At 38.3% G+C, this 11,739-nt stretch overlaps 1 protein-coding gene across 1 annotated transcript; it reads right to left on the bottom strand.

Annotated features, from left to right (window-relative positions):
* Nucleotides 1–1,747: 1,747 nt before the first annotated feature.
* On the bottom strand, nt 1,748–11,226 carry nrl (neural retina leucine zipper). Its single transcript, XM_079584059.1, has 5 exons — nt 11,123–11,226; nt 8,768–9,512; nt 8,208–8,480; nt 4,176–4,391; nt 1,748–3,221 (listed from the first exon to the last, which is right to left on the bottom strand). The coding sequence occupies exons 2-5, from the start codon at nt 9,362–9,364 to the stop codon at nt 3,072–3,074; spliced, it is 1,236 nt and encodes a 411-aa protein (XP_079440185.1). The 5' UTR covers nt 9,365–9,512; nt 11,123–11,226; the 3' UTR covers nt 1,748–3,071.
* Nucleotides 11,227–11,739: the final 513 nt, after the last annotated feature.

Below are 11,739 nucleotides of genomic sequence, written 5' to 3' on the forward strand. Positions count from 1 at the left end.
CCTTCCTACTCCATCTGAAATTGCATACTGTCAAACAACATTTGATAAACTTAGTTTGTGACCCCAGATTCAGGAGGAACAGTGCGGTTTTCGTCCTGGTCGTGCAACACTGGACCAGCTCTATACCCTCTCCAGGGTGCTGTAGGGTTCATGGGAGTTTTCCCAACCAATCCACATGTGCTTTGTGGATTTGGAGAAGGCATTCGACTGTGTCCCTTGCGGCATCCTCTGGAGGGTGCTCTGGGAGTATAGGGTCCAGGGCCCTTTGCTAAGGGCTGTCCGCTCCCTGTACGACCGGAGCAGGAGCTTGGTTCGCATTGCCGGCAGTCAGAATTGTTCCTGGTGCATGTTGGACTCCGGCAGGGCTGCCCTTTGTCGCCGGTTCTGTTCATAATTTTTATGGACAGAATTTCTAGGCGCAGCCAGGGGTCGGAGGGTGTCAGTTTTGGGGACCACGTGATTTCGTATCTCCTTTTTGCGGATGATGTTGTCGTGCTGGCCTCATCAGACCAGGACCTTCAGCATGCGCTGGGACGGTTTGCAGCCGAGTGTGAAGCAGCTGGGATGAGATTCAGCACCTCCAAATCCGAGGCCATTTGCCTTCTCAGTTCTCAGTCGGAAAAGGGTGGCTTGCCCACTTCAGGTTGGTGGAGAGTTCCTGCCTTAAGTGGAGAAGTTCAAGTATATTGGGGTCTTGTTCACGAGTGAAGGTAGGATGGAGCGTGAAATTTAACAGACGTATCGGTGCAGCTTCTGCAGTAATGCGGTCGATGTACCGGTCTGTCGTGGTGAAGAAGTAGCTGAGCTGCAAGGCGAAGCTCTCAATTTACCGGTCAATCTACGTTCCTACTCTCACCTATGGTCATGAGCTGTGGGTCATGACCAAAATGTCAAGATCCCGAATACAGGCGGCCGAAATGAGCTTTCTCCGCAGGGTGGCTGGGCGATCCCTTAGAGATAGGGTGAGGAGCTTGGTCACTCGGGAGGAGCTCAGAGCAGAGCTGCTGCTCCTCCACATCGAGAGGGAATCTCTCGGGTATCTGTTCCGGATGCCTCCTGGACGCCTTCCCGAGAAGGTGTTCCGGGCATGTCCCAACGGGAGGAGACCCCGGTGAAGACCTAGGACACGCTGGAGGGATTATGTCTCCCGGCTGGCCTGGGAATGCCTCGGTGTCCCCCCGGAAGAGCTGGAAGAAGTGTCTGGGGAGAGGGAAGTCTGGGCATCTCTGCTTAGACTGCTGCCCCCGCGACCCAGCCCCGGATAAGCGGAAGAAGATGGATGATGATGAGTTTGTGAAAGTTAAAATAAATTGTTCTATAAAGTTTTCATGCGTGTAGTGTGAATACAATTTGGATGTATTACATCCGCTATATTGGTATTATGGTCTGATGGGATTCAAGAGTGTCCATCAGGAACGCACTTAAAAATCTCGAAAGAAGAGCTAAATAAGTTTCTCACACACTGTTTACGGTTTACACACACTTTTTCACATTGTAGTATGGAAGTATGCAGTTTTTGACACAGGACACAGAATACTCTGTTACTATACTCTCTAAAGCATTATTTGAACAGTGTTGTACAGCATGAAGTATAATATAGCTAAATGGCAAGAAAAATACAATTTATGGATTTTAGTCCAAATATGCAAGTCAATCAGAACAATGGGCGTTTACTTTGAAGTCTAAAAGGAGAAGCAGCCCCAACAGGGTTGAAAATGGTCATTTGGTACTATGAGTTATGTTTTTTGGTTCAAACAACTTTACTTACATTATAAGTAAATAAAAACATAAAAAAGTATGACACACATCACATCAATGAGTCAGTTCTACAGTCCACAATGCTTTGTGCAATCATAAATGGTAAAAGTATGTTTATTTCATAAGAAACCACTACAAACGGAGCATAATGAATATAATATTTTTATATTTTTTACCCTGCTACAAAATATGAATGATATTACACACTATCAAATGAAAACAATTATTACATTACAAACAATAAATAAATACTGTGAATAAATAAGTGAAATACTGTAGCCAAGTCAATTTATAGACCTATGGCGGGCCAAGTAAACCTCCTAGAAAAATCTGCGTCTGTCAACACTGCTCTAGATAGGCGTCTACTATCACCCACAGTGACCAGCTCTGTGAATTGCTAAATTAATTTGATGTTACATTAAAATTACACCCTTAACTTGATCATAAAATGTAACTTCCAAAGACACAGTCACTCAAAGTTAGGAGGTGATCATCACTTGACTTGCATGAACATGACATTTTTGCAGCGATGGTGTTTATATTTGATTGTTGATTGCATTGTTTTACAGTGTGTTGCAATAGGTACTACGAACCCCTATAGTGCAAATATCACACAGATGGCTTATACACATAATGATAGATTCTGTATGCATTACTCTCTTGCTCAAAATGCCAGCAGTTTTGCATAGATTTATATCTCTAACAGTCATTTTGGTGAATGCCAATGAAACTCTCGTAAGAACTAAACTCATCATGACAAATAGCTCAACACAAAGGGATAGCAAATCTTTTGTGCTACCATGGGTGATCAAATTCGCATTCATAGGTATTAGTAGAAAATGTGCACACATAAATGTTTGTAGTTTAGACACTAAATCTGTACAATATCAATATTAACAGAATCTAAAATGTAAATGTGTTTACATAAGAACAACTTTAGAGTCTTATCCGTGGAGGATTCATTATATATGTAAAATGCTTTATGTTTTGAATACTGTCTGTCAGTTCTTTGGTTCTGCACATATTCAGTGTCCATCCAAACATACACATGCTACAAACCCCTTTTTAAACACGAATACCTATGAATGCTTATGAAATCAGGTTGGTGTTATACAAGCTCACAATGGGCAAAAACGCAATCCCATCAGCAGCAGCAGCATTCCAATCCAGGGCTCAGGTCCACCTCACAATCAACCTGCTTTGGTTAAATAGCTTATTTTAAGTTGAGTTGTAGTCACAGCTCTGTTGAATTACTTTCACCCATTGCTTTCCTCAGCTCTCTTGTCATTCTCTTCTGTTCAATGTTCATTTTGTCACAAAAAGTAATCCGGAGGAGTAGGAGAAGGCGAGGTGTTGGGATGGGAAGGCTGAGTCTCGTTCGAACTGACGAGCTTCTCGTAACGCGCTTTGTACGAGTCTCGCTCTCTCAACACGCGAGACAGCTCACACTGCAGCTGCTCCAGCTAGAGGAATCAAAAGAATAGATTTGAAATACTTTTGATTAATATTGGGAAAGAACCTAGGTTTCAATTTTAGTTATATGAGTTAACATGAACTAACAAACTTCTAAAGCATTTATTAATCTTAGTTAATGAGTATTTCATAATTTACTAATACGTTATTAAAATAAAAAGTTGTATTTGTATTTGTTAATATTATTAACAAAGATGGTTACACTTTATTTTGATAGTCCATTTTAGACATTCTACTAACTATATGTAACTTTTAAACAAAATGTCAACTAACTCTCATTAGAGTATTAGTAGGCTGTAGTAGACTGTCAGTAGACTGGTAGGTTATGGGGTGTTAGGGTCCGGGTTAGGAGAATAAGTTGACTTGTAGTTGCCAAGTTACATATAGTCAGTAGAATATCTGTTGGGGAACCAACAAAATAAAGTGTGAGCAGATATTAAGCATACAGTCTACTGATACTCTAATGACAGTTAGTTGACATGTAGCTGCAAAGTTACTTATAGTTAGTAGAATGTCTAAAGTGGACAATCGAAATAAAGTGTTACCACAAAGATTAATAAATATGTATTGTGATAATGCTAGGTAGAGCCTAATGCATTAACTAATGGGATCTTGTAAGTGTTACAGAACTTTCTAATTTTTCAAAACCAAGTGAGCTGCCTTGCTCACTACAATGGATTCTGGGATTGATTTCTTCGCAAAGGACATATGGAGTGTTGCATTAAAAGGTTGGCAATCAACAGAACTTTTCTTCCCTATTGCTAACCAGCTAACAGAAATATGTTCTAAGAACATTATGCGAACGTTTCATTTGATAATTTTGTCAAATGCTGTCAACGTAGGCAGCTGACTAGGTTTTGGAAGAGAGCTACTGTGTCATAATTGACTTTTGTTGTATGTGTCTCAGTTTTGTCATATTGCAGTGTTTGGTGTGTGTTGTGTACCTGCTGTGTGAGAATATGTTTCTCGGACTCGAGCGCGTGCCGGTGCTGAAGTCGTTTGTAACGGCAGGACTGGGCGTAACCTCGATTCTTCAGCGTCCGTCTTTTCTGTTTCAAACGGACCACCTCATCTTTGCTCACTCCACGCAAATGTCTGTTCAGCTCTCGCACAGACAGACTTACCAACTGCTCATCAGAAAAACGCTCATCCACCCCACACTGAAAGAGAAAGAGACAGAAAGAGATGTGTCACAGAATGGACACAACGTGCGATCATGATAATTAAAGCTTCATCAAACACTCACGGTGGAGGAGAAATGAATAGTACACAGCACTGTAAACCCAAACGCTCAAAATAATTAATTGGTTTGAGTAAGACAAGCTTAAAGTAAACTAATTAGTTCAGTCAAATTAACTTTTATGAGTATTTAAGTAAACTGAACTGTTTCATAGTTATGAGTTTTATGAAATTATTTAATTTAATTTAAACAAACTTAAGTTTAACTGAAAAGGCTGGGATGTCTATTTCCCAGCATGCTTTGCCGATGGAACTCAAAAGGGAGAGTAAATGCTAAAATTAAGTGTAATATAATGTGTGTTTTTTTTGTGTAAGATTAATGTTAAGTGGGAGATTTAGTAGTGATTAATGTTTTGTTAAACTAATTTAGAAAAATGTCTGTTAATGTTGGTTTTAGGATAGTTACCATTATGGTGACAAGTGGTGCATGCAGCTTGATTTGAGAGCAAATATTACCTTTATATTGTGCGCTCATACAGCAAGTGCTTCTGTATAACATACTATTGCTAATATGTTAGCAAATTAGTATGTTAGCAGATTAGCTTGTTAAAGCTAACTAAGTTTATACTAATAAAAGGGTTCACATTGAGATTACATGAAAGTTTTAAGTTAATTGTATGAATTAATGTACTACTCAAGCATTTTAATTGTTCTTAACTTGAAATGTTTAAGTACAAAATAAAAATCTGCTAGTTCTGCTTCCTTAAACTTTGAATTTCAGAACTTAAAAATTTTGAGGCAATTGATTGCCTTAAATGTTTTGAGTTCTGACAACTTATTCGGGTTTACAGTGAGCGCTTGAATTGTACAGTCTGATGAAAACAGCACAGTCATATAGAAGTATCATTTATTTAATTTGGTTTGCCTTGTGGCTTTTGTGTCACTACTAGAACTGTGTTCAAACCAGTTGATATGAACATCGGGAAACATCATGACGATACAAAAACCAGTAATAACAAGAAAACCTGTGGTAGTCTGAGGTTGGCTAAGGATAAGGCTGAGCAAGTTCATATTCCATTACTATACGCTTGTTTTATTCATTCATTTATTTGTTTTAAGTGAAGTAGTTTTGGTTGCGATTGAAACAGTGGAGACAAATTTCTTTTGAAAATAGCTTGACAATTTTAATTATGAATCTGTAAAATATTGAATGATCTAAGGAAGTTTGTGCAAAGTACATGACTTATGATGATTTATTCATGTTAAATCATGTTGTGATAATATTAACACTCTCATGGAATTTGTAATTGTTTTACGTTTTGGCCAATTGAATTGGTCGCATGAATTCGTACTAATCTCATTTGTAATCTCATTTGTACGTCTCCATACGATCTTCTTACAAACCAGTTGGGATGGACCTTCAGGCTTGCTTTTTTTTCTAAAAATAGTTTTCTTTCAATAAAATCTTACAAATGAATACTAATCTTTCTCATGACAACCTTTGGATAATATGATAATGGAAAATCAAAAATGTATGAGCTTTGTGTAGTACATAGTTTAGCCTATAGATTATGTGAGCGTCTTTGTGCATGTGTGATTTTGGCATTACATTTCCATACAGCATAATCTGACTGAGTGTAAGTGACATTGATCAGGATTACATCACAATAATAGTAGATATTACCATAATCTGATAGCGCTGCTCCACATTTAGAGGCAGACATCCACCAGTCCTATCCATTAAACTGCTTTCAACATACTTCACCACAATATAACTTTGTGAAACAAGGCAGGTGCACCAACACTTTCTTATTGAATTTACATGGAAAAAAGACTAGATTTGATTATAGAATAGAATGATTTAGTTCTATTTAAAAGCATTCTAGATATTTCTACCCTTCATTTGAAACCAAATAACTGTGATTTATTGTTGCATCGCTGTATCAATACACTGCGCAGTTCAAACTAAAACATTTTGGGAAAATTAACATCAATTTATGAAGTCATCTTTTGTGATGTTCTCTCAAATGTTTCAGTTGTATTGACAACTCAACATTCAAGATGACTATGAGAAATGAGTGAATGCAACCAGAGAAAGATAACAGCAGAAGTGGAGGAAATGAGAGAAAGGTCTATTAAGAATTGCTTGAAAATGGTACTCAAACCTAGCCTGGGTTTCCCCATACTGCCTTTGCGCAGCGCGATTTTATTCACGCTGAAAGGCAGTCTGGATACCATGGACCAGATTTTCGCCTCATCTAGGGAACCAATCACAGAACGGGGAGGGAGCAGCAAGACGATGACGACATCTATGCGACACAACTAAGCAGTTTGTTTATATCCATATATACCTTCGACCCTCATGTTTATCTTGCACAAACGGCAATAGTCGCTGAACGTCATTGTTTACACAAAATATCTTACCCATCGTCTTCTTCCTTGTCTAATTTCTGTCACTCTACATACGTCATCTGGATAATGGAAACGATTGGCTATGAGCTACGTACAGGCGCATTTGATAGACATTCTTAGCACCCAATAAACGGCGCCGGGCATTCGTAAACCACGCCTCAAATACGAGAAAATGCACATGTGGTTCCCAGACCCAAGTCTCAACGAGAATTGGGTCTGGCGTTAGCCAGGCTAACTCAAACCAATCAATTAATCTTAACTTGGGTTTTCTGAGTAAACAAGGCATATTATGAGAATAGTACAGATTACTATATTTTTACAATTAAGTTAAGACATTAAGTAAAGTTAGCTAAAAAGTGTTAGAACAACCGTTGGACAGTGTATAGTACACTTTAACTACATTTCAAAGACAATAGAAGAAACTTACAGTAAGTGGGTCAAAAAAAAGCATATAAAAGTTCAGCTAACTGCACGTACATTTAACTATAATATAGTTCATTTACATTCAGTTAGGTATATTCTTAAGTATATTCTTTTAAAGTATATTATGTCCTTAATAAATTATATATATATATATATATATATAATTAAAGTATGTTAAAGTTTACTTATTTTCACAAAGGATGTTTGTATAACAAAAAATCGTACAAATTAGTATTACTGGTGGATGCGGATATCAGACTTTGCATTCTTTTAACATTCTGTGATTTTCAGGGTTATGTTTAGTTTGTTTAGTTTCACTGTTTTAGGGTTCGTTTTGATTCAGTACTTTGTTACCGTTTTGCCAGTGTTCTGTGTTCCAGTTAGTTTCCTTAGTTGTTCATTAGTTCCACGCACATGTTTCTTTTCAGCTGATTTCCTCTCCACGTGTATTTAAGCCCTGAGATCTTTCTGTTCAGTGTTCGGTCTCGTTTACGTTTGTTTGCGGTCCTGTTTATTCTGTATATTTGTAATTAAAGATTGTTCTAGTTGGATTATATCATTGTGCGCTTCATTGCAGCCACTCAACCGATACAGTGATTTCTTTATCTTATGTTAATTAAATATTTAACATATATAATGGGGAAGTGGCATTAGCCATTAGCATTCATATTTTGTAGCATTAGAGTCTTATCATAGTGGTGTTTGTTGATGATACATAAAAAAAGATACAGACTGGTTTGATTAAATCATAACAGTGCTTTATGGGGCATGTACTGTAGTTCTTTGGTCCCTCAAAAGATGATTTTCAAATATATTTTTTCTAAAAAAACAAAATGTTGTGATGTGGCCTAAAAGCATATGGCTTTTAGCATATGGAGCATATGGAGAAAATACTTTGGTACTGTTGAGTATGTGATTGTGTTGACAAAGTTTTTGGAGGATAAATTGGTGACTGCAAGTACCTGAGAGAGTTGCAGATGATGATGATGGTGATGATGATGATAATGGCCTTGCATTGAATGGTGTGGGTGATGGAGGCGGCTCTGTGGACTGAGGGGTTGTGAGAAGGGACTGGTCGATGTGTTGAGATTGGAAAGAGATGGAGGGGTGGAAGAAACGACCAGTATAGGGCGGTGACACATGTCTGACGGCTTGTTAAGAACAACGTCAGCCCCGCTATCACTGCTGGAGTCACCCATGTGACTGCTGCTCGAACTCTGAGACATAACTGGGAACTGAGAGTGAAAGACCAGAGGAAATGCAAAGAGATTACAAAGAGCACATTACAAAGAGATTATAATGAAAATTTCACATTTGGACAAACACCCCACCTTAAAAGGCCATTTTTATGCAGGGCGCCAGAATAAGATGGCATGTCAAGTGTTGAGAACCCTGATCTGTTACATTCTTTTGAGCTCTGTTTTTTCAATGCAAAAACATCCTGCAAAAAGCTAATTCACGTTTTCACGTGCTTCGGCCTGACACACAAACAAATTTGTGGTTCAAATATCTTAGATCATACCTGTGAATTCACTGCAGCAGCAGCAGAGTTTAGCAGGGCCTCCACTGCATCCTCACATCCCAGAAACCCTCCTCGATCCCGGTCCCCTCGCTCCGGCACTCCTCCAAGGGCTCCCAGCAGGGACGCAGCGCCTCCGGGCTCCCCACCGAACTGCTGCTGCAGTGCAGCCAACCAGAGCAGATCCTCCAGTGAGGTGGGGTTTGAACATGGTGCGGGGCCTCCAGCTGCTGGGCTCCCGTCCAGGTTCCCTTGAGAGCCGGAGCTCTGGCCCGAAATGTATCCAGTGGAGATGGACAGCGGGAAAGAGAGAGAAGAGGAAGAGGAGGATGCAGATGGCGGTGGGTGTCCGTCACTGAGTGTGGGTGATGGAGGAAGTGAAGTGTAGGGGCTGGAGCTCAGGCTGGAGTCAGGAGGAGGGCAAGGAGCATACGGGGACCCGGTCATCTCCTGATGGAGGCCTGGTTTGGGGTATAGGCAGGTTTGAGGAGGCGGAGGTGTGTCTGGCTTCACTTCAAACTTGAGCAGGTCGAAGTCGTTGAGATACTCCATGGCCAGGGGGCTCGGAGGCAGAGAGGGCAGTGGGAGAGACGAAGACATAGCAACAGGAAGTTGTTGTTGTCTTTCAGTTTTAAAGGCGCTCAACAACAGACTTCGATTGTTACACAGACAAAGAAACAATAATGTGCCAAATTGTTTAAATTATTGTTTCTTTGAATTGAAGGGCTTCCCGTTTTATCATCTGAAACTGGCAGAGGGAAAGAAAGAGAGAAAATAGTGAGTAGACAGCCACAGACGGCTCCATTAATACAGTAGCTCCTTAAATCATACTAAATTACAGACGGTTTGGATTAAATCTTTTTTTTTTTTTTAGATGTTCAGATCATATTTCACCACAACGTTCCCAAAACGCTTGTTTGCTTTTTTAAAGCTTATTTTTTAGGACCATTAGGGCCATTCATACATCCATAGTATTTGTTGTACTGTCATGAGTTTATGCAGATTGTTGTTGGGGATCAGAATTAAAGTCTAGATTAAAACGTCAACGTGCCTTTAGAGATTTTAATTTCAACTCCATATAGTGCAGGTACTGTATGATAATCTCTGACTAACTAACATACTTTTGGTTGAAGGGCTGGTGAGATAAGAGACAAGAAGTTTCAAAAAAATCCAACTGGCTTGATATTACGATAAAGGCTAATAGTGACACATTTGTTAAAGAATAAAATATAAAACAATGTAAGAAATGAATCATCGACATCTGGCTTTAAACCTGTTTTTATGAAATATTACAGAACCTTTGTGATATATGGCAACTCATTTATTGGCTAATTATGAATCATGTTGATGTGTGGGTTGCAAACAGTTTGAGATTAATAGAGGAAAGGCCTAAATCCAATCCCATAATCTTAATCCATCAATCTAGTCATTCCACGGAACGGCTGCTCCTTAACATAAGTGTTATAATGTACAACTAAAACAATAATTTTGTTTTCAGAATTCACAATAATTCAGAATTTTGTGAGGACTCATAAAACATTGTTCAAAGTACTTTCATTATAGACACAGACAACTAAACACAACAACAACTATTCAAAGCATTTTGTGCTAGAAACTGAAAATGTAGGCATCATTTTTTGGAACTGACATTCCACTTGTTGAAATGTACAAAAAGTTACATTTACAGTAATTTTTTTTTGTTTTAATACAGTAACGAGCAAAAAGACACACTTAAATGGTTAGACCATAAACTACATTTACTAAAAATCTAAAATAACAAATATGAAGATAAAACAGTTGAAAGCATTTTTGTACTGAAACATCTTGAGATTATGCAGGATTCTATATTTTATTAACTAAACACATATATTTTATGTACTGAAGCTATTTTTTTTTCAAAAAGTTTTTTCAAAAAGTCACTTCATATTTAGCAAGACTTATTTGAATTAAGCTCGATTATAAACTACTAAAACTGTTAGTTATTTACTATTAAAAATCTACAAATAATATTATGAAGAAAAAAATATTCATCTTAATTATAAACTGAACATTAATTTGTAACTATAGCTTTAATTACTTTAGCATTTACAGTCCTGTGACAGTCAATCAACTTTTAAAACCATGTTTAAAGTTTCTTACAATCATTGTTTAAATCGTTACTGTAGAGAATGACCTTCAAGTGGCTTCAGATGGTCTTTACTTTCATAGCAAGAATAGAACAGAAGATAAAGTATGAAACGAGAGGATTTGAGAGTGGAGTAAGAACGACATGGAAAAAATATCATAAAGAGGATAAAACTAGCATGACTTTAGAGAGAGACAGAGGAATAAATGTGTTAAAAGTCCATATGTTCTTACCGTGTGTTCATGTGGACAGCTCACACACATCCTGAGTTAATGACTGACTGATTGATTCCTGCCATGAGTGTGTATGTGTCAGTACGAGAGCTTGTGTTTGGTGTGAGAGCCACTTTGGAGCTGATTGTCACTAACAGCGCCCCAGCCCTCCCCCCTCTGACCCCCTGCTCCAAATCCCCCTCCATCCCATCTTTCTCTCTGTCGTTTTTACACTTTTTCTGAAAATGATGAAACTGTCAAATGAGGAGCACACTTAGTAAAATCTTGTTTGATTCCTCCAATAAAGTTCTAAGCTGTTCAGAAGACAATTATAGAACTAACAATAGAAAAAAAGTATTTTTTTAGACCAAGACTGTTACAAACCCATCTTAGGGCATAAAAAGTCGATATCCAAAGCACAAAAATAAAATTCCAACTAAGAAATGTAAAATGTAATTTTTTTTTTATATAAATGAACTTGAATTTTCCGATGTTCTTGTTTAACCACATGACTCATCACCACACACACACACACACACACACACACACACACACACACACACACACACACACACACACACACACACACACACACACACACACACACACACACACACACATATATATATATATGTTTG

The sequence above is a fragment of the Phoxinus phoxinus genome, assembly GCF_949152265.1.
Source record: "Phoxinus phoxinus genome assembly, chromosome: 16".
Lineage (NCBI taxonomy): Eukaryota > Metazoa > Chordata > Actinopteri > Cypriniformes > Leuciscidae > Phoxinus > Phoxinus phoxinus.

Excerpts from the sequence above, each read along its gene's own strand:
- nrl (XM_079584059.1), bottom strand. The coding sequence starts at position 9,364 with ATGTCTTCGTCTCTCCCACTGCCCTCTCTGCCTCCGAGCCCCCTGGCC. Across the intron at positions 8,481-8,767 it reads CTGCTGCAGTGAATTCACAG|TTCCCAGTTATGTCTCAGAG; the intron begins GTATGATCTAAG and ends TTTCACTCTCAG. Across the intron at positions 4,392-8,207 it reads ATCATCTGCAACTCTCTCAG|TGTGGGGTGGATGAGCGTTT; the intron begins GTACTTGCAGTC and ends TTTCTCTTTCAG.